The sequence below is a fragment of the Hylaeus volcanicus genome, chromosome 6 (genome assembly GCF_026283585.1).
Source record: "Hylaeus volcanicus isolate JK05 chromosome 6, UHH_iyHylVolc1.0_haploid, whole genome shotgun sequence".
Lineage (NCBI taxonomy): Eukaryota > Metazoa > Arthropoda > Insecta > Hymenoptera > Colletidae > Hylaeus > Hylaeus volcanicus.
This window is the reverse complement of record NC_071981.1, coordinates 16,231,128-16,253,711: the sequence shown is the minus strand read 5'-3', so window position 1 is coordinate 16,253,711 and position 22,584 is coordinate 16,231,128. Positions and strand designations below refer to the sequence as shown.

At 43.8% G+C, this 22,584-nt stretch overlaps 2 protein-coding genes across 4 annotated transcripts in view; one reads left to right on the top strand and one right to left on the bottom strand.

Annotated features, from left to right (window-relative positions):
- The window catches only part of LOC128877943 (NACHT and WD repeat domain-containing protein 2), a 13,743-nt gene extending 4,635 nt beyond the window's left edge, over positions 1 to 9,108 (bottom strand). The window contains exons 1-16 of the mRNA XM_054125633.1: positions 9,036 to 9,108; positions 8,372 to 8,509; positions 7,803 to 7,891; positions 7,330 to 7,446; positions 6,631 to 6,834; positions 6,420 to 6,564; positions 6,131 to 6,356; positions 5,860 to 6,058; positions 5,027 to 5,269; positions 4,766 to 4,963; positions 3,988 to 4,127; positions 2,654 to 3,256; positions 1,819 to 1,924; positions 1,591 to 1,763; positions 634 to 853; positions 363 to 575 (exon numbers count right to left, since the gene is read on the bottom strand). Coding sequence (XP_053981608.1) covers positions 363 to 575; positions 634 to 853; positions 1,591 to 1,763; positions 1,819 to 1,924; positions 2,654 to 3,256; positions 3,988 to 4,127; positions 4,766 to 4,963; positions 5,027 to 5,269; positions 5,860 to 6,058; positions 6,131 to 6,356; positions 6,420 to 6,564; positions 6,631 to 6,834; positions 7,330 to 7,446; positions 7,803 to 7,891; positions 8,372 to 8,474 — 2,979 coding nt within the window. The 5' untranslated portion in view covers positions 8,475 to 8,509; positions 9,036 to 9,108. The remainder of the gene's footprint in view (positions 1 to 362; positions 576 to 633; positions 854 to 1,590; positions 1,764 to 1,818; positions 1,925 to 2,653; positions 3,257 to 3,987; positions 4,128 to 4,765; positions 4,964 to 5,026; positions 5,270 to 5,859; positions 6,059 to 6,130; positions 6,357 to 6,419; positions 6,565 to 6,630; positions 6,835 to 7,329; positions 7,447 to 7,802; positions 7,892 to 8,371; positions 8,510 to 9,035) is intronic.
- Positions 1 to 22,584, top strand: part of LOC128877942 (transformation/transcription domain-associated protein) — a 26,563-nt gene extending 3,979 nt beyond the window's left edge. For all 3 annotated transcript variants that reach the window (XM_054125632.1, XM_054125631.1, XM_054125630.1), the window contains 10 exons: positions 9,577 to 9,756; positions 9,844 to 10,143; positions 10,540 to 10,734; positions 10,813 to 18,585; positions 18,790 to 20,148; positions 20,304 to 20,478; positions 20,553 to 20,784; positions 20,879 to 21,521; positions 21,673 to 21,886; positions 22,225 to 22,584. In XM_054125632.1, the coding sequence (XP_053981607.1) occupies positions 9,631 to 9,756; positions 9,844 to 10,143; positions 10,540 to 10,734; positions 10,813 to 18,585; positions 18,790 to 20,148; positions 20,304 to 20,478; positions 20,553 to 20,784; positions 20,879 to 21,521; positions 21,673 to 21,886; positions 22,225 to 22,568 (11,361 nt within the window). In that variant the 5' untranslated portion in view covers positions 9,577 to 9,630 and the 3' untranslated portion in view covers positions 22,569 to 22,584. The remainder of the gene's footprint in view (positions 1 to 9,576; positions 9,757 to 9,843; positions 10,144 to 10,539; positions 10,735 to 10,812; positions 18,586 to 18,789; positions 20,149 to 20,303; positions 20,479 to 20,552; positions 20,785 to 20,878; positions 21,522 to 21,672; positions 21,887 to 22,224) is intronic.

Below are 22,584 nucleotides of genomic sequence, written 5' to 3'. Positions count from 1 at the left end.
TGCCATGACGTTACAGTGACTCCTGTCTAAGAGGCCCGCCATTTTCCCCTTACGGCGGCTCTTAGACAGAATTCACGTCATGGCAAGAGGGTGATTATTTTATTTCAGAAATTTGGTTGAGTCTCGCACTAATGGAAATTAAAACTCGCGTCCTTTTCATTATATCCTGACGAAAGTATTATAACTCTTTCAGTCGAAACCTGTATATAACAGCTTGAAACAATTTTTGAAATTTGCTTAACCCTCCGTTACAAGTGGAACGTAATATTGTAAACAAAAAAATTAAAATCGTCCTGAAGTAACTAAAAATCAAACGTGATCCTTATCGATACTCGTCCTTTACCCAGACGTCGCCTAACTACCTGATTATTGGTGGTGAACGCTGCGGCGTATCTGTTATCAGGACTCAGGACTAGATTTTGCATAATACCCTGTACACCAGGATTAATGTCCCTCGTCATGTCGCTGGTGCTCAGATCCCACGTGATGAATCGGTTGGATATCGAGACCACGTACCGATAGTCCGACGTTAAACAAAATCCGAACACAGCGAACTGGTGACCCTCCAGCGAATACTGAAACATTCGCGGATTAGAAACGTTTCGTTGGCTCGTTCTAGTCGTCGAGTTATACCTTCAACGGTCCTCCAGGGGTATGTAGACAGTGATAAACAGGAAGCAAAGCGCAATCCTTGGACCCGTCGTTATCGCACGCTCGAAGCAACATTTTCACGTTTACGTTACCCCCTATTTCAGGCAATAATCGCCCGATTAATTGGGGCGCGAGCATATCAGGGTGAGAACCCAAAATCGCACCGCCCAATCTTAGCGCATCGGCTACCAGCATCAATTCTCTGGAAAAAAAAACCTCGCATATTGTCTCGATGGATAAAAAGAACGAAATCATTCTCCTTTCTCCTCTTATCATTAATTTAGTTCAAATTTTGCACATTCCTGGTCGTACGGCCCTAAATATAAGGACAAAGTTCGTCACTTTTAATCTACACTTTATTTCGTACGTGTATCTGGTAACATTTAAAAATATTATTATTAGCAGTAATTATCACCCTCGATCTCCTGATTTAAATTCCATAGAGAAACTATTGAATCGTTTAGATAGAAAAGATATTACAAAACGAATAAAATAGTGTTACTTCGGATACAATGAAGAAATTAATAGCCAGGATGTCCAGATTGGTAAAGGAAGTTTGAAAAACACATGGCAGATACCGTAGATGAAAAGTAAATTTGATTGTTTTTTATTATTACTGACGAGATATTAAATAAATTGTTGGTAAAATATATTCTCTAATGCAATACAAACTAATATTCATCAGTAGATTCGTAACTTTTACTTAGATATTTGCTCCAGTGGAGAAAGTCTCCACGTACTTGACGTTACAGTGACTCCTCTTAATGTAACTTCAGTCAAAAAATAGTAAAAAATGATTTTCCAGAGGATGTACACTTCTTCTACGCGATCCTACACGATTTGCATTCGTGTTTTCGATCGCGAGACAGGCATCGTCGATTTTTAAAGATTTTGATTCGAGTTCTTTCTTGCGAATGTTAAGGTGTCGTTAGATGTTACCTGACAATGCTTTGGTTGTCGATGAAAGTACAAGCATCTTCGAAGTCGGCAAGCACGGCTTGCAACGGACAAGAACAGAGCTTAGCGTGGAGCCACTCGTAGTTGAACAAAACATTTTCGAAAAGATCGTTGAAACGTCGCGATCTGACCAGATGGAACGGCAGCTCGCCGAACTGAAAATTGAAAACGATTCAATGAGGGTAATATAGTCGAGATATTTCTCTTCACCTTTCTCAAATTGTATCTGGTGATGGTCCCCTCCTTCGAGTAGAACGCCAGCGGTTGTTCAGGTACTTTTCTGTCCGCCACGCCTTCCTTGTCTGCCAAGTTGAATCTGCGAATTCGATTTGTTTGAATTTCCAATCCGTCGAATTACAACTCATATAACCATCATAGAGGCCATACACGTTACAACGATGTATCGTATTATAGTAATTCTCCATTATATGCAAAAAAATTGGGACCGCAGTTTTTCGTACATTCAGTCTCATAAGTATTCGTGCTATATAGTATGTCCATTGAAAACATTTGTCTAAATTAAACGATAAGTTCGATGGTTCCAAATAAATGTTTCGTTAAAAGTATGTACAAAAATAGATTTTACACGTTTGTATAGTTAAAATGAACTTTAGGAACATTAAACATAATCATTCCATTTGTTCAGATCGATGCAACACGGTTTGGAAGACACACATTTCCGTAATTACGAAAAAGTTGAAAATTGGCTTGCTGAATGGATAAGCTCAAAATATGAACCGTTCTTTCGTTGCGGAATTCAACTTTTGCCAGAAAAGTGGGGAAAAAATAGTAGCTTTTTAGGGCAAATATTTCGATTGATACTTTTATATACTTTACTATTAAAATAAATTTTCAAAAGACACGAAAAAACAGCGGCTTTCAATGCAAACCTCCTAATAGAAACTGAAACTTCTGTTATCTAGCAAGTTACGAATGTCGAGCATTTCAAGACAACTATAATTACGTTCGTTTTCTTTCGGAAATGTTATAGATGCGATGGCGTATTCAAATTAATAACAAGTAGCGTAACGACGAATCAATTTACCTATGCCTTTGAATCTCAGTGTACTTGAACGGCTTAGGACGTCCGCCTCCCCAGATGCCGAGATAGTAATCGGCGATCATTGAGTGAAAATACATGGCCATGTTCATGTTCTTGAAGTATCTTTCCTTGGCTGTGTCCCTGAATTGTCTGTGGTACCAGTTGAGCACACTGACCCCGCCAGCTTCCCTTTCGCTCAAGTAATTCGGCAAATCGCTTCGTATTCTGGTCCACAGCAACGGCGGAATCCGCCTCACCGGCGGTAAATGGTATTGGTACACGTCGTCCAGCACTTTGTCGTCCAGAGAGATCAAATCCTCGAGCTCGGATTCGGATAAGCCAGATTTGGCGGCGGTGATGTAAGCCAACGCGTGGAACACCAAAATTTTCCCGTGCTGTTTCTCGATTCTCTCGAACAGCATCATAATGCTGTCCATCACGGTGCTGGTTAAATGAGTGTTCGCTGGTTTCGTGTAGCTCCTCCACCTGCAGATCTCGGCGAACACCAGCTTCACGAAAATCGGTAAAGAACACTTGGATATAGCGTTGGCCACGAGACGCCACTGGTAGTTGTTCAGATCTCTGTGGGCTGTCCTCATCCACATCCTGTGGAAGTTATTTCTTGCGTCGTTTAACTTTTAATTATTCTCGAAGGGTTAGGATATTGGTCTCGGTTCTGGAAACTGTTACGAGTAGACTGCGAATATTCGTGTATTTGTGAGAAATGTAAATACAGGATGCGACCGAATAACGTGTAGTAGCAGCCACAAGGTGGTTCCTTATGAAAAAATAAGAACAATATATGCAATACAATTTTTTCATTTAAAGCTTAGTTTTCGAGAAAATCGAGTTTGAAAATCCTATTCGTACGTATTGCTGTTACGGCTGATTGTATGTTGCGTAATTGACCGATTAAAATGTTAAAATAAATTGTTATTTTAAATTGTTAATTTAAATTGTTGTTACATTATTGAATTGTGTCCGATTCATTTTGCTCCATTACTGTTACGACATCAAGATCTGAGAAATTAGATTGTCTATTTATAGAAACACTACCGCACAAAATAATTGAGTGCAAATTACGAAAGAAACTTTTGGGACAACCTAATATATAAACATATGAATTTGCGTAATAGTGTGTTGCTAATAATAATATTCGTAGCATAAATAAGAGAACCAATGAGAACCCTAACCGATATTCATGAAAACCGTTATATTTATAAAACATCTAAAGTTTATTCGATTCTCGCAACAATTTCAGTCAGAACCGATGCATTATAGTTTGAAATAGTTATTTCCAGAAACGTTTCGAATCCCAGCCTTCGTGCTCCTTGTACCTTATCACATCCATGGCTAGATCTTCGCCCAGAGCGACTACTTCGATGAAGTTCTCCTCTGCATCGATCATCCTACGTAGTAATTGGTAATCTCTCGAAATCACAGGATTCGATTCCTCGGCAGCGCAAGATAACATCATCTGAAATTCATCCAAGAGTTTCGCGCGTATTCGGAGTACTTTTAAGGGATGCAACCCCTTTCGACGCATGAAAACATAGCTACAGTCAATCCCATAAATATTCGTACCCTCTGTGTCTATTGAAGATGTTCGACTAAATTAAATAATAGTTTTGATATTACTAAATGAAGTTTTCATTATAAATATTTATATGAATAAGCTTACACGTGTATATATTAGGTTGTCCCAAAAGTTTCTTTCGCTTTATTAATAAGTAATACATGAACAATAGTTTATATTTTATGTTACATTATTGAATTGTGTATGATTCATTTTGCTCCGTTACTGTTACAACATGAATATTTATGAAATTAGATAGTCTATTTATATAAACACGAGCACATAAAATAATTGAGAGAAACTCGCGAAAGAAACTTTCGGGACAACCTAATATATTCAATAATTTTTATTTCGAAAACAATGGACCTAATGGAAGATCTGTCTATATAAAAGTTATCTGTTTAATATTCAATATATGTACAATAAACGCCAACAAATAGATTCTCCATTAAGTCAATCGTTTTTACAAAAATAATTATTGGATACAGCAATGATTTTCACGCGACCAAGATAGCTTTCTCTTGCAATGTTTCGGGTACCTTGCAATTCGACGGAAGTCTGGTGGGCAACCATGATAATTTATTTCCTTGCACCCCCGTCAGCTGATCGACGCTATCCAAGAATAATAGGATCGGTTGGTCTACCGTGGCTAAAGTCAGCAGGTATTTAAAGTAAGCCGTCAGCGGCACCAGGTCGTCGGGGATTTCTTCAAAGGGTAGCATGAAGTTGTAGGAAATCTACGTAAGGAAGAACGCCTCGGTTATGTCATTTCTCGACGTAGCTCGTTACCACGTACTTACTTGCTGACAAATGGATATCAATGTGGGTGTCAGGGCACTACTGTCTGGAGTGGTGCCAAGAAATCGGATTATATTGATTGGCTTTTTTCCAGTGAGCCACGTGCCGCTCGTCAGGCCTGCACTCTTCGCTAATAAAGACGTCTTTCCACAGCCACCTTCCCCGTATAAAACCAAAGGTTTATCGCTGTCACCCATCATGTACTCTTTAATGGTTACCAAGGTGTCCTCTCGGCCGTAGAACACCTGGACATTTGGAACGGTTCATTGGCTTCGTGTAATGCTGAGAGTAATTGACCAATCGTTAAGCAGTTCAAATAAATGTTATATAATTTTGTATGAATTTGGCAAAGGACCTACAATTGGAAGAGTTATTCAGATGGTCTGGTTTAGGTGGACCTGTATATGATTACAGGTTCTAATAGTTTCGAAACTTCGGCAAAGAATAAGATAGTATTTACATCTTTCTGAAGTTTTGGTACGTTATGATTAATTTTAAATTAATTAAATGGGACCTAACCATAGCCATTATTACGAGACATGCTGTGAAGACCTCGAATTAATTTTTAATCAATGTAATCATTATTAAACTATTCATTCCATTGTCAAACGTACAACTAACAAGTCCCTATAATAATATTAAACAATTAAAATAGATCAGAATTCGTGATCGGTTACTAGAATTTTAGCGAAAGCAACAGTTCTAAGATTTCTGAGGATAGTTACTACTTTCTTCGTACATGTTTAAAGTTTCTACTTTTGTCGTATCGAAAATAATTAAATATCAGGGATCTAGACACCTAGAGTGTCTGAGAAGAATTTCCAAAGAGATCTACCTTGACGGAATTGTTGCAAGCATGGAGATGCTGCAACATCTCCGTTATAATTTGTCCCTGCGCGGAGCTGTCTTCTTTTCTCATTGCGCGATCTACCAGTTTCACTATGTTTCGATAAAAGTGCGTTATGAAGTGCTGGAGGTACTCGCTGTGCGTTTCTGGATCCAAACCCTCTCGTCCGATCCATTCTACGGTGTATCTGACGAGCGAAACGTTATCAAAAGTCTATCATATAAAATGTTTGTGTAAAAGCTCCGTTGCGTTATAATACCTCTCCAAATTTGTACTTTCGATCTTGTCTGGAAGTCTTTCGTCCCTCAAATTCGCCAGAAGTTTCGCGGCCTCGTTGTCCAAGCTTCTATTCAATATGTCTAAGAACAAACTGGCTTTTCGCAAGTTTTGAAGATTTATATTGTTTATGTATCGCACGTACGCCAGACAGTGATTTTTCGTATTTTTAACGTTCAGAACACCGTTGATCACTTCCCTCTCGGTGACTGTGTACAAAAATTAAAAATTAACGAGCATAACGACGCATTTTAGTCTTGCGCAGCCTATACCTGACATAAAATAGTTGTGCATCGTGTCTTTGTCAAATTTTCCTGAGTTGTACAGAGACTGCGCTCCCTTCCTAAACAGTTTCTGCATTTTCACCATGGTGTCCCACCAAATCGCCTGGTCCTCTTGCTGCAGCTTCGGTATTCTCTGCATTGTACACGAATTTAGTACGCTGTTTAGCTTTTACCGGAGGAAGCGAGCACATCTCCTTACTTTATTGTTGAAATTCTTCAGGATGGACGATATTGGTTGGAGGATACTCGTTGGTGGCACTGCGTTGCTATCCTTTTTGTACCATTTATCCAGAAGGCTCACGTCCATTCCCTGTGCCTCTAAGTCTGTCCTCAGCATTTCCAACTCAGAACTAAGAACGTACGTTGGGATAGGCCGATAACCATACTTCTGTCCCAGAAATACCTAAGGAAGCAAGAAAAGGTATACCTAGTCCTGCTCTGTTATTAAGTGCGGTTTTAAACTACCTTTAAAAAGTCAGAAACGTTGTCAGTTTTAATTAAACATAATTTATCTATAGAGTGAGAGTAAAGGATTTTCCATAAAAAGACTTTAAAATTTTGTTTTTAAGGGTGGAAGCTACCTTGAACACGTGGAAATCATATTTAACAATTTTGCTTCAGAAAGCATTTAACTTAATAGAAGATCTGTTTGGCGGAGTTTATTTAAGAAAATAATTTTTGTTTCAATTTTTTTAGACGAAATAGACACTACACAACAAATGTTTTTCGAATGAATTTTCCGTAAAATATACACTTCAACGTATGCTGCTAATTATTAATCCCTTTTTAGCTATGCTTCAGTATTCACCAACGAAAATGATTTCTATACAAGAGATATTTATCAGACTCGTCGATAAACGTTTCCCACGTTTCTAAAACGAATCTGTCCATTTTTTACCACAAAATTGGGTCCCATCGAGAGCCTCTGACAATTTTCTATCTCCCTCATACAGAGTTCTGTGGTCATATGATCGTCGGTGGCCTCGTCCCTCACGCCCCATCTCATATCAACCACCTGCAATCACATCGTTCGTTAATTAGTTGGTCATCCTCATTTCGATTTTCCTCGAGTTAAAATTAGAACGTAATTTCGAAGATCGAATTCTGAGGCAACCGATCGTACGCCAGTGTTGAAACTTTGGCAAGTTTTTTGCTCGTGTTTGCGCGGACCAGTACCTGGCACGACGAAAATCAATTGTTTCTTCAAGGACGACTGGTCGTGCTTACACGATACAGATTTTGGCAACCCTTTAGCAGCTATATCTACTCGGTTACACACGCAACATCTTTCTGATATCTATAGTAGAAATCAATATCTTCGGATGACGCATATTCGATCCCCTAATCCGACTGAATTTTTTGACTAATCACCTGAAACTCTAATCCGTGTTTCTCTCTGCAGTAGTCCTTCAATTTGGGGTAGCATTGGGCCATGAGGGTGTTTCGCTCCATCGTTGTGTCTGTTTTGGATTTAAATTGTTCATTGATTGGGGAGGATTCAGACTTGCAATTCCATACAGCGAATAACTTTAGTATTTGGACACTTTACAATTTTACAAAAGATAAAGTAATTAAAGTATGTATCGCATTAAAATATTGAATCTAGTTAACGAAAGTGAAAAGTTTATGTATTAGATTTATAATGTTTCTTGCGAAATAAGTCTCAAACAAAACAACGTATTAATATGTTATTTCAACAATCAGTATTACTAATTTTGTTTTTATTGACGGAGCAATGGGCAACAATATGTATTCAAACCTCCTACAGAATAATTTGTACAAAAATGTAATAAACGAGGGATTCATAATACGTTCAAGTTTTATCAGGATGATGACTTGAAGCATACATCGTACAGTGTTGTGTCCTTTTGATTACTTTATCCTAAAAGTTGTTAAGTCTCCGAATATTAAAATTAGTCACTGTAGATGTATCGACTTACCTGTGAAAGTCGAACTCGTAAATATTCTGACGATTTTAGAGCTAACAGCTGGCAGGGACTTCAAAGATCCCGCGAAGATCGAATCGATGACTGCTTCGTCCATATTTTTATCAAGTGGGATTAGCCCACTTTGGCACCCTGAAATATCGCCTTTCTTTGAATTTATTTCTCTGAAGTTATACATCATACATGAATTTTCTATTGAACTGCGTTTGCTCCTCAAGTCTCGAAGTACACAGAAATATTTTTGTTTTCTTAATATCTTAGCGCAACTAGCAGGATAACTGCAAGATAGTTCGACTTGAAATAAAAATAAAATATTTTATAAAACCGTTACATATTTCCTTTAATAATATAAAAATAATTCCCTCTTTCAAGTGAATCAGATAAAAAATGTAGAAGCTACGCTGCACACCAATTTAAAAAAGATTCGTTTCTGGAGAAACGCATTTAAAGTTTTACGTTACTACATTAAACTTACGTTACGTTACTAAAGATTACGTTACGTGTATTAGTGCAGTATCAGTGCAGCGTGCAAGTAATTCAGCTCTAAAGTCTGTAATACTTAAAATTTCCAGTGAAGAATTTTTAATTAACTTCATTTCAGAGCATCGTTTAAGCACAACAAAACTTCGATATCGTTAAAGTTCCGAAGCCACCTAACCTGTTAATGTATACTCTGTTTTGAATATCCAATCAACTGTTTACCAACGAGTTCCTATTGCATCATGTTACCCGTAACATTGCAAGGGTACTGAGATCGTCTCCAAAACTTCGCGAGCATTTATAGGGTGTGAATATATATCCGTCCATCGCCAACATCTCCATACACACTTCCCACCCCCTACGCGAAGTCGATCACCAAGTTTCACGGTATCTTTCCGCTCGCAAAGTGAAACCCACTGGTTCGTCGGGACACCTAACAGCAAAGTTGTCGTGAAAACGAGTAAAGAATATCGGAACTTCAACCGAGCTGGACGATAGTAAGCACCCCAGTGGTTGCTAGGGGTTGTTTACAGAGCGCAAAGCGTGCCTCATTGATTTTAAGAAAACTATTATTCTATCGCACTTTGCGTTTTGCGATTCTCGACTGAACAATCTTTCAACTAGACTTTTTCTGTCTAAATGCACTGTGCGTCCTCGAGAAACGAACAGCTACCGATTTCCATTCGAGAAAGAAATGAACTTGGTTGAATTTCGCGCAGATTTACTGATGGACCAGACGTAGCACGAACCGTGATTTGGATTAAACGATCAAAATGGCACCACCGGATCCAGTGACGCAAATGAACACGTACCGATCGTACGTGACCATGCTTGCCGATCCAGTCTCGAAAGACGAATTAAAACTCAAGGCCGCCCAAGAGTTGTCGGAGAACTTCGAGGTATATCGAACGAATCCTCTATCTAAAAAATCTCTGTCTCTTGAAAAATTAAGAGAAACCATTCCCTATACAATATTCTTCCCGCAGGTCATCATGTGCTCCTCGCAGTATCCGGCATTTCTTGATCACATGATGAAAATATTTTTAAAGATCCTCCAAGAAGGCGAGCCTCACTTCATATCGGAATACAACATTCAACAAGTTCGAAAGTTGATCTTAGAAATGATACACAGATTGCCCAGCAACGATTACTTGCGTCCGTACGTAAAACAGATTTTGAGCCTAATGTCGAAGCTCTTGGAGACCGATAACGAAGAGAACGTATTGGTCTGCTTGAGGATCATCATCGAGCTCCACAAACAGTACAAACCAACGTTCAATCCGGAGGTAAGCGAATGATCGTCGAAATCTTCGATCGACGTACAGTGTGAGCCACGATACTACATATTTCAAAGCTCTCGAATGAAAGCTTTCGTGCTTAACAAATGCGAGGCATGTTAACGAATTCTAAAACAGTGGATGTTAACGAAGAGTGCAGAGAATGTAATTGTGTGTGAATTTAAAAAGGACCTTAAAAATTAAACTTGAAAATTTCTCACACTACTCGTCGATAGCTTTAAAAAACAATACTTATACGTTATAACGGAAATAAAAATGTTTCGGAATCCGTAATATGACTCACATTTGTTGGTCGTCAAAGTTTTCGTATGAAAGCGTTCAAATACGTCCATGTATCCGCACGACGCGTGGGTGTAAACATTCTGTTATTGCTTTCGCTCCTAGATACAGTATTTTCTGCAATTCGTGAAATCCGTGTACAGCGAGTTACCAAAGAATTTGCCAAAAATATTCGAGCCACGTCCACCGTTGAGGGTGAAAGACTTGTCGGAAATAAACATAGAAGCTCTCTTGAAGGAGACATTCACGATCACGGCCATACAAAGCGAGAAGAAAGCAGCGGACGGTACTGTCGTCACAGTAAGCATCGAACTTGTTTCATTGTCTGCTATGACGAAGTGCTCGGGGAATAATGACAGGAAACGTGTTCTGTTTCAGTACAATCTCATTCCTAAAGCAGTACTGTCCCTCAAAGTGCTCCAGGAACTGCCGATCATCGTTGTACTCATGAACCAATTATACAAGCAAAACGTTCACCAGGACGTGTCAGACTTTATTCCTCTCGTTATAACGACGATAACGTTGCAACCGAGCCCCCAACACAGAGCGTCGCCTGGTTTCAACAAGGAAGTCTTCGTGGACTTCATGGGCGCGCAGATCAAGACTCTGTCGTTCTTGGCGTACGTAATCCGAGTCTACCAGGACGTGGTGTCGCAGCATAGTTCCATATTGGTGAAAGGTATCCTGGGCTTGTTCACCCTGTGCCCCATGGAAGTGGCACACCTGCGCAAGGAATTGGTGATCGCGTCGAGGCACATTCTGGCCACGGATCTGCGTAATAAATTCATCCCGCACATGGAGTGTTTCTTCGACGAGGATATATTCATAGGACGAGGTTGGACGACGCACGAGTCCCTCAGGCCGTTGGCGTACTCGACGCTCGCGGACTTGGTCCACCACGTTCGGTTGCTGTTACCACTGAGCGACGTCTCCAGAGCGGTGCATCTGTACAGCAAGAACCTGCTGGATCAAAGCCTCCCGACAGCCGTTCAAATGGTCTCCTGCAAGCTGCTGATGAATCTGGTCGACACCGTCAGACAAAGGTCCGATGCCGAAAACAGCACCCAGGGGAGAGAGCTACTGATGCGCATACTGCTAGTTTTCGTGTTGAAGTTTAAAACGATCGCGAAGATCTACATACCGATTCTGCGCAACAAGGCCAAACAACTGATGCCACCCGGCTTGGACATAAAAACGGAGGACGCTAAGGCCGTTATTCCAGACCTGAACGACGACAAAGACGCTGGGAAGTCGAAATTCGGGTTCCCTTCCTCTCAAGCGATGAGCTACAACGTGGCCGATTACAGGAACTTGGTGAAGAGTTTGGTTCACGGCGCAAAAGCTATCACGTCGAACTGCATCAACAGCAAGACCGGCGAGGCGACGCAATCCAACCAGTTTCAGTCCAAGGAGACGTTGGTGTACATCAAGCTGGTCAAATGGGCGCTGCCGGCGTTGGATATATACACAATAGGTCCTCCTACCATCGGCGCCGTCGCTCAACCTGGCCGACCGGCTCAGTCTCAGACGATACGCACGCGAGAAGAAAAGGAAGTCCTAGAGCTATTCGGGAACGTCTTCACCCAGATGAATCCGCAAACGTTCCAAGAAATATTCTCCACATCTATCGACTACATGGTCGAGAGGATCTTCAAGAACTGCGCGCTGCAGATCATCGGCAGCGCCTTTCTGTCGAGTCCCACGATATCGTCCACGTTCGCGACGATACTGGTCGAATATCTGCTGGAAAGGATGGGCGACATGGGCTCCAACGTGGAAAGGAGTAATTTGTACTTGAGGCTTTTCAAGCTCGTATTCGGCAGCGTGTCCCTTTTCCCTGCGGAAAACGAACACATGCTGAGGCCACACTTGAACCAGATCGTCAATCGAGCCATAGAGCTGGCCATGTCTGCGAAGGAACCGTACAATTATTTCCTACTGTTGCGTGCTTTGTTCAGATCCATCGGAGGCGGTTCCCACGACCTGCTGTATCAGGAGTTCCTACCGCTGCTTCCAAACATGTTGGAGGGACTGAACAGGCTACAATCTGGCCTGCACAGACAGCACATGAAGGATCTTTTCGTCGAATTGTGCTTGACAGTTCCTGTGAGACTCAGCTCTCTTCTGCCGTACCTTCCGATGCTGATGGACCCACTCGTTTCCGCTTTGAACGGAAGCTACTGCTTAGTCAGCCAGGGGTTGCGAACCCTCGAGCTCTGCGTGGATAATCTTCAACCTGATTTCCTCTACGAGCACATACAACCGGTTAGAGCAGACTTGATGCAGGCGCTTTGGAGGACTCTGCACAATCCCACCGATCAGGCTCACGTGGCGTTTCGCGTGCTGGGCAAGTTCGGCGGCGGGAACAGGAAGATGATGATCGAACCGCAGAAGTTGGAGTACAACGATCGAGAGACTAACTCGCCAGCTATCGTCGTTTACTTCCAGGAGCCTACCAAACCGATCGATTTCACGGTGGAAAAGGTTATCGAGACCGCCTTCAATGCGCTCAAATCGAACAACACCGACTCGTTCTATCGTAGACAATGCTGGGAAGTGATTAGTTGTTACCTGGCAGCCTCGCTCCGACTGGACGACAACAACGCCGTTCTGTACAAACTGTTCATGCATCCCAGCTTTAAAGAGGGTAAAATTCCTCATCAGCAGGGACCTCATTACAAATGCCCAGACACGGTCGCGAGGAACGTTCAACAGACAGCGTTGACTGGACTCTTCGTTGCAGCAGAGATCAAAGAATTGAGGCATTCGGTGTTGGGTACCGTGGTGTCGATCGTCAGGCATTACACAATGGTGGCGATTGCTCAGCAAGCCGGTCCCTTCTGTCTGACCGGAAGACAAATTCGCATGCAGGGTCAGGACCCTCTCGTCTTGATCGACGCTCTTGCCGTCATCATGGGCCACGAGGAGAAAGAGCTGTACAAATCCGGTCACTTGGCTCTAGTTTTGATCCTTGAAACCGCTACCAACATTCTGGGCTCGAAGGAACGGGCCTGCCAGTTGCCACTGATGGAATACTTGGCTGAAAAGATGTGCTCCCTTTGCTACGAGCGTGCCTGGTACGCGAAATTAGGTGGATGCATAGCCATAAAGTTTCTTTTTGAGAGAATGGCGACGAAATGGGTGCTGAATCACTTGTTTGTCTTCCTGAAGGCTCTCATGTTCGTGATGATGGACCTGACCGAAGAAGTGTCCAACGGCGCCATTGACATGGCCAAGGCCAATTTGGAGAAGATGCTGAGAGTTTGCGTAAATCCTGGTATACAGGACGGAAACACGGAACTGATCGAGGCGCAGAACAAGAGCTTGTACGAAGTCACCCACGAGTTGGTGCGACAGGTGACGTCGCCGCACACGTTGGTGCGAGAACAAGCTATGGCGTCCTTACGACTGCTGGCTGAAATACAAAACAAAACCGTGACGGAAGTGATGGAGCCTCACAAGGAAGTCCTGGCAGATATGATTCCACCTAAGAAGCATTTGCTTCGTCATCAACCCGCGAACGCTCAAATCGGCTTGATGGATGGAAACACGTTCTGCACCACGTTGAATCCCCGACTCTTCACCATCGATCTGACGGTTATGGAGCACAAGGTATTCTTCCAGGAACTGCTGGCTCTCAGTGAAGCAGAGGACGCGAACTTGAACAAACTGCCTTGCTACAAATCCGTCTCGAACCTCATTCCTCTGAGGAAGTCGGCGTTAAAGGCGCTCGCTGCCTGCCACTACATCGTCGCTTGCCGCGAAAAGATTTTCGGGGTTCTTTACAAAGCTTTGGAGAAACCGAATGCGGAGCTGCAAGAAGCAGCCTTCGAGTGTATGCAGAAATTCATCGCTGGTTTCCAGATCGACATGGAGTCCGTTCACGCTATAATGCGACCGATGCTTTTGACTTTGGGCGATCACAGGAATCTGAGTCTCAATTGCGTGAAACGACTATCGTATTTGACGCAGCTGTTTCCCAGCACCTTTAGCATCACTCTTTGTGAGCAGCTGCTGCAACACTTGAAGAAGCTCTTGGAGAACTTGATACAAGCGCACAAAGGTATATCTAAGTCGGGTGAGAACGAGCAGAAGATAGCTACCATCATAGGGATCTTTCATGAGATTCCCGCGGCCACCCCAAAGTTCATCGACGTTCTGTGCAGGCTCGTGTTGCAAACGGAGAAATCGTTGATGGTGGAGGTTTCCAGCCCGTTTCGCATTCCCCTGATGAAGTTCCTTTTACGATACCCCACGGAGACCCTGAATTTGTTCTTGCACGACAACAACATCAAAGATCAGCAATGGAGCAGATACTTGGAGTTTCTTGTTAAACAGAAAGATGGCAAACCGTTCCGCGACGTGCTGCACAACAGCACGGCGAGACTGATAACGATGCTGCTCGCACATTCCCAAACGAACTCGAACTTGACGCACAGCGAGAAGAGCGAGCTTCAACATCAGGCTATCAAGATCATCGCCATATTAATTAAATTCGACGATCAATGGTTGTCGACGCAAAGTCAGTTGGTGGGAGCGCTGAAACAAATCTGGTGCAACGACGAGTACCAAGCGTTGCACAAAAAAGTCGAGAGCGTGGATTACTGTCATTGGAAGGAGCCCAAGCTAATCGTGAAGATTCTGTTGCACTACTTCCGCCACCATCCGAACGACATCGACCTGCTCTTCCAACTGCTGCGAGCAACTTGCGACAGGTTCATTCCCGATTTCCAGTTCTTACGGGACTTCTTGGAGCACACCGTAGCACAGGAGTACACGGTCGAGTGGAAACGTAGCGCCTTCTTCAGGTTCGTGGACCACTTCCCGACGAACAACCTCTCTCAAGAGCTGAAGGCCAACGTGTTGCAACTGATCGTGATCCCTTGCTTCGCTGTGAGCTTCGAGAGAGGCGAGGGCATGAAACTGGTTGGAGGTGCGCCTATGCCCTACCAAGATAACCCAGAAAACGTCGTATCGGTATTCATCAGCAAGATCATCGATCCAGATAATCCATTCGGTTCCGCCGACTGCGTTCGCATCTCTTTGCTCCAGTTCTCGTGTCTATTGGTGGAGCAAGCTTCTCAACACATTCACGACGTCACCAACAAAAGACAAGGCAACAAGTTACGCAGACTGATGACTTTTGCGTGGCCCTGTCTGTTGGGTAAAAATTGCGTCGATCCCACGACGAGATATCACGGTCATCTGCTTCTCAGTCACATAATCGCCAAGTTCGCCATTCACAAGAGAATCGTTCTCCAAGTGTTCCACAGTCTATTGAAAGCCCACGCACTGGACGCGAGAAACGTAGTTAGACAAGCGTTGGAAATTCTTACACCTGCCATGCCTGTGAGAATGGAAGACGGTAACACGATGCTGACCCATTGGACGAAGAAGATCATCGTGGAGGAGGGACATTCCATGCAACAGTTGTTTCACATTCTTCAATTGGTGGTCAGACATTATAAAGTGTACTATCCAGTGAGGCATCATTTGGTCCAGCATATAGTAAACTCGATTCAAAGATTAGGATTCAGTCCTACGGCTACGATCGAACACAGGAGATTGGCCGTCGAGTTGGCGGAAGTAATCATAAAATGGGAATTGCATAGAATCAAGGACGAGGCCGAGAGTGCGGATTCCGGTGGGAATAGGTCGACGTTGGGAGGATCTATGAAGAGACCGATAAACGACGATCCCACGGGAACTAAACGTATGACGACTCAAACGGCTACTGGCAGCGCCACGGTTCCCGTGATTTTGCCCAGGATAGAACCAGGATCGACAAAACCCATCGAGAGAGCGCACGCCGACGCGATCTTAAACTTTTTGCTTCGTTTGGCCTGTCAGGTAAACGACGTAACGACGATTCACGGGAATCCAGGTGAACAACTGTCCAGGCGTTGCGTGGCTTTGTTAAAAATGGCTCTGAAACCCGACGTTTGGCCGCAGTCGTGCGATCTGAAGTTAGCTTGGCTGGACAAAGTGCTCGCCAGCGTGGACAGTACTCAACCTAATTACGGTAACATCTGCACAGCTTTGGAAGTCCTGACGTTCCTGTTGGGCGTGATGAAAAGGGAACAAATCCTGGCGAGCTTCAAGCCTCTGCAACGCGGCGTAGGCGCCTGCATCGCGAGCAGCAACACAAAAGTGATTCGATTGGTTCACGGGCTGTTGTCGCGATTGATGACTATCTTTCCAGCAGAACCGGCGCCTTCCAGCGCTGCTCCTAAATACGAAGAATTAGACACCCTGTATACCACCGTTGGTAAATTTGTAGTTGACGGTTTGGCAACGTACGAGAAGAATACCGCAGCTACTCCCAGTACGTTGTTCGGCACGTTGATGATGCTGAAGGCTGCCTGCACGAACAATCAAAGTTACATTGATCGACTGATAACCCCTTTCATGAGAGTTCTGCACAGGATGGCCAAGGATCACCTCCATTCGACTCAGGCAGAGGCTAATCCGGTTGGCAGCGAGTTATTGATCTTAAGTTTGGATCTCGTGAAGAACCGCGTTGTGGTGATGGGCGTGGAAATGCGAAAATCGTTTATAGGCTCCATTCTGGTTGGGTTGATCGAGAAAACGCAGGACATAAAAGTGATGAAAGCGATTACCAAGATGCTCGAGGAATGGATGAAGAACAAGAACCCTATCGCGATGAATCAGGCGCCCAGCTTGCGAGAAAAGTCGATTCTTTTGGTAAAAATGATGCAGTACGTGGAGAAACGTTTTCCCGATGATTTAGAGTTGAACAGACAATTCTTGGAGCTCGTTAATTTCATTTATCGGGACGAAACTCTGAAATCATCCGAGTTAACGTCGAAATTGGAGCCAGCATTTTTGTCAGGCCTACGATGCGTGCAGCCCCAGATACGAGCGAAATTCTTCGAGGTGTTCGACGGATCCATGAGAAGACGACTCCACGACAGACTTCTGTACATTATTTGCAGCCAGAGTTGGGACGCGATTGGTCCCCATTACTGGATCAAGCAATGCATCGAGCTGCTTCTCGTCACAGCGAATTCGTCCACTCAGATTCAGATGTCCAATCAGGACACGTTGCTGCCCAGCGTAACGTCTGTGATTAACATGACGGATAGCGAGGAGCACAAGAACTTCATGATATACACATCCATCAAAGAAGAACCTCAAGACATGTCGGACGCGGTCGACGTGAAAGACGAAATCTTGGACATGGACTTGTCCAACGTAGATTCAACAGCCGTTCCAGAAGAGATAACGAACGCTGGAAAGACAACGTTAACGCAGCTGATCGCAAAGCAAGGAGAGTTCATAGACTACGCCAAGAAGATAAGGACGGAGCAGTTGCTGTTGGCTGCGGCTCAACTTTGTCACATGGACACGAACTTGGCGGAACGCGTCTGGTTGGACACTTTCCCAAGGATATGGGGCATCCTGGATGAGCATCAACATAACACTCTAATCGCAGAAGTGGTGCCGTTTATTTGCAGTGGGACGCACGTTATTCAAAAAGATTGTCATCCAAGCGCGATCGCTACGTTCGTCGAAGCGATAGCGCACTGCAATCCTCCTGTGCCCATGCGACCAGCTTTGATGAAGTACCTAGGCAGATCGCACAACCTCTGGCACAGGATGACGCTGAGTCTCGAACAGATGGCGTTCGACAATGGGAACAACCAATTCAAGATCAAGAGGGAGTCGGACTGCTACGACTTTGAGCCTGACAACAGTCCACACGCTGAAATTTTGGACTCGTTATCGGATATGTACTCGCTATTGTGCGAGGAGGACATGTGGTCTGGTCTCTGGCAGAAGCACGCGCATTACAAGGAAACGCTTCAGGCGACCGCCCTTGAACAACAGGGATTTTTTGAACAAGCTCAAGGGGCATACGACGTGGCAATGACGAAATTCAAGCAGGATTATGTTTCGACACCGGCTCCGTTCAAGATACAACGCGAGGCGATGCTCTGGGAACAGCACTGGATAAGATGCGCGAAGGAATTGAATCAATGGGACTTGTTATTAGATTATGGCAGCAAGAAGGCGGAGAAGAATCCATTTTTAATTCTGGAGAGTTCTTGGCGCATTCCTAATTGGGCGATGATGAAGGAAGCTCTCGCCCAGGTGGAGCACAATTGCCCGAAGGAAATGGCTTGGAAGGTACAATAAATAATACTAACCCTTTGCTCTACGAGGTCAACTATAGCATGTCAAAATCTAAAATTGTTTATAAAAATTATGTTTCATTCCCTCGATCAAAATTAAGGATATTTCAATTGTGCAGAAGGCTAATACCTATTCTTTCTTTCATTTCTTTGTATTAATTTAATTGAAAATATATTCCCATAAATGTTACTTTTACAGGTAAACTTATATCGCGGTTTCCTAGCGATATGCAACAGCGAAGATCAACACCTGAACGCGGTAGAACGATACGTAGAACTGGCGTCTGGTCTGTGCATGCGTGAATGGCGTAGGTTGCCGCACATCGTGAGCCACGTGCACCTGCCGCTGCTTCAAGCTGCTCAACAGATAATGGAGCTGCAAGAAGCGATGCAAATTCATCAGGGATTGTTACACGGAAGAAGCACATCGTTGCACGATATGAAAGCAATCGTGAAAACCTGGAGGAATCGGCTGCCCGTGATAGCCGACGACCTAAGTCACTGGTCAGACATCTTTACCTGGCGGCAGCATCATTACACGTTTATCTCGAGTCATTACGATTCGCAACAGGATCAGACGACCAACCACTCGATGCTCGGCGTACACGCGTCTGTTCAGGCGATCATTCACTTTGGTAAAATAGCCAGAAAGCACAATCTTTGCGGCGTATGCTTAGATTCCTTGTCGCGGATTTACACGATACCTAGTGTTCCTATTGTCGACTGCTTTCAAAAGATCAGGCAGCAGGTGAAATGTTACCTCCAGATGGCTTCGGTTAGCGGGAAAAACGAATTACAGGAGGGTTTGGAAGTGATCGAGTCGACGAATCTTCGATACTTCACAAAGGAGATGACTGCCGAGTTCTATGCATTGAAAGGGATGTTGTTGTCGCAAATCGGTCGATCTGACGACGCGAATAAAGCCTTCTCCGCCGCGGTTCAGTTGCACGATACTTTGGTGAAAGCCTGGGCCTTGTGGGGCGATTACTTGGAGCACATATTCACGCGCGACGGCCGTCAGATATCCATTGGAATTTCGGCAATCACCTGCTTCCTTCACGCCTGTAGACACCAAAACGAGTCCAAGTCGAGAAAGTACTTAGCAAAGGTGTTGTGGCTGCTCACGTACGACGACGACAAGTCCTCTCTCATGGAGGCTGTAGACAAATACGCGGTAGGAGTTCCTCCGATTCAATGGCTACCCTGGATACCTCAGCTATTGATGTGCTTGGTTCGGCACGAGGGCAACGTTATCTTGAATTTGCTAAGCCAAGTTGGAAGAGTGTTTCCGCAAGCTGTTTACTTCTCTATTAGAACTCTATACCTCACATTGAAGATTGAACAACGCGAAAGGTACAAGAGTGCAGAATTGGCCGCTGGGAAGAACCAAGAAGGTGTCGAAGGACGTGGAACCGCTGGAAATATACAGCAACAAGGAGTCCCTGAAACCGGGCCAATTCGAGCCACTCCGCCAATGTGGAGGTGCTCGAAGATCATGCACATGCAAAGGGACATTCATCCTACAATTTTGTCTAGTTTGGAGGGTATCGTGGATCAGGTTAGACTAAATCACACTTTATTAGAAATGATCGAAAGTTGCATATTATAGCCCCATAATTCAATCATTTTTGTCCGAGTAAACTTTCATTCACTATTCGTTATCCGAATGAAATTGTTCCTAACACTAAAGTGGATTTAACTGATGTGTTCCAGATGGTATGGTTCCGTGAAACATGGTACGAGGAAGTTCTAAGGCAGCTCCGGCAAGGTTTAGCCAAATGCTACGCGATTGCATTCGAGAACCGCGGTGCTGTGAGCGAGGCTACCATAACTCCTCACACGTTGAACTTCGTAAAGAAGCTGGTCTCGACTTTCGGGATAGGAATTGGTAAGACGGGCGTCCGGATTTCTCTAATTTTCCGAACGAAATAAATTGTCTAGAACGATTTCTATAAATCGTAGAAAACATATCCTCATCTCAAAACGTGAACAACACATTTGGCTCAGCGGCTTCAGAATCCTTGGCGCGCAGGGCACAAGCTACCGTCCAGGATCCCGTTTTCCAGAAGATGAAAGGTCAATTCACTAGCGACTTCGATTTTACCGTTCCTGGGGCGAGGTTACTTCACAATCTAATCAGCAAGCTTAAGAAGTGGATTAAAATTCTCGAGGGAAAGACGAAACAATTACCTAAGTAAGTATTGTTTAACGAAAGCCTCGGTTAGTATGAACCATGAATCTCCATTTTACTTGTAAACAGTGATTGATCAACAAAATATTCTCAACAGATCATTTCTAATCGAAGAAAAGTGCCGATTTCTCAGCAACTTCAGTCTGAAAACCGCCGAGGTCGAGCTTCCTGGTGAATTTTTATTGCCCAAGCACTCTCACTACTACGTAAGGATAGCCAGATTCATGCCAAGGGTCGAAGTTGTCCAACGGCACAACACTGCAGCCAGGAGGTTGCGTATTCGTGGACACAACGGTCGTTTGTATCCCTACTTGGTGGTCAACGACGCAGGACTTGGGGACGCAAGACGCGAAGAACGTGTTCTCCAATTGTTGCGAATGTTGAACCACTACCTGGCTAAGCAGAAAGAAACTTCTAGGAGGTTCTTACACTTCACCGTGCCTCGCGTTGTCGCGGTTTCGCCGCAAATGCGGCTCGTCGAAGACAACCCAGCGTCGGTTTCTTTATTAGACATTTACAAACAAGGCTGTGCGAAATTAGGAATAGAACACGACGCGCCCATAGCTAGGTATTACGATAGATTAGCTACGGTGCAAGCTAGGGGGGCGCAAGCGAGTCATCAAGTTTTAAGGGACATCCTAAAAGAAGTGCAAACAACGATGGTGGCCAGGACTATGCTCAAAGACTGGGCGGTAAAAACTTTTCCGGGTGCAACGGATTATTGGACATTCAGAAAAATGGTAATGTTATATACGGTGATGCATTAAAGAAGGAATACCACGGTAACAATCCAGAAAAAAGTCACTTTTAAAGCTTTTACCATGGTGTTCCCCTTTAAAGTATGCTTCGTTATTCAATTCCTAAATATTTAAACGCGTTTCTGTGTTACAGTTTACTTTACAACTGTCCTTGGCTTGTTTCGCGGAATACGTGCTTCACCTGACGAGATTAAACCCAGACATGATGTACGTGCATCAGGACTCGGGGCTCATCAACATCGCTTACTTCAAGTTCGACGTTGATGACACGTCGGGTGAACTGGATGCCAACAGGCCTGTTCCATTCCGCTTGACACCAAATATCCTCGAGTTCCTCACAAGTACAGGTTTGTAGAATTTATTCAACGATAAGAGTGTAGATAGAGTTTAAACGGTAGAAAAAAAGGAATCGAATTTGATATCGTGAGTGTGTAGCATCGTGAAAATGCAAAACGACTGTTAGTGAGAATAAGGAGTGATAGAGTTCGGAGTATGCATGCGAAACTTTCGGCCTCTTGAGTGTGTATGTGTCTCCGTGAGAACAGCAAGGCTGCAAAACGAATGAAAAACCCAAAGAAGAATTGTTTTTCTAGACACGAACATTGTGTCTAGAAAAAAGTCACAGAATGGCCTGTCATTGCGATTATTAACGCAATAATGTATTAAATTAAATGATCTCATACAGGTGTTTCCGGGCCGTTAACTGCTAGCGCCATTGCTACCGCGCGTTGCTTAGTGCAACCATCATTCAAAGTGCACACGATACTACGTGCCATTTTGCGTGACGAAGTAATCGCAGATCATAACAAGAAACAAGAGGACGCAGAGAATGCATCTCAAGTTCCGACCGACATGAAAGGCGAACTTTTAATAGCGATGGTCAGCCGTGCAGTTTCAGCAATCGTTGGGAGGCTCAACTCTTTGGCCAACTTTGATGGAACTGACAGCAAGGTCAGCACATTGGTTGCTGCAGCCAATAGTCACGACAACCTGTGCAGAATGGATCCGTCTTGGCATCCGTGGTTGTAAACACATACTTTGACGG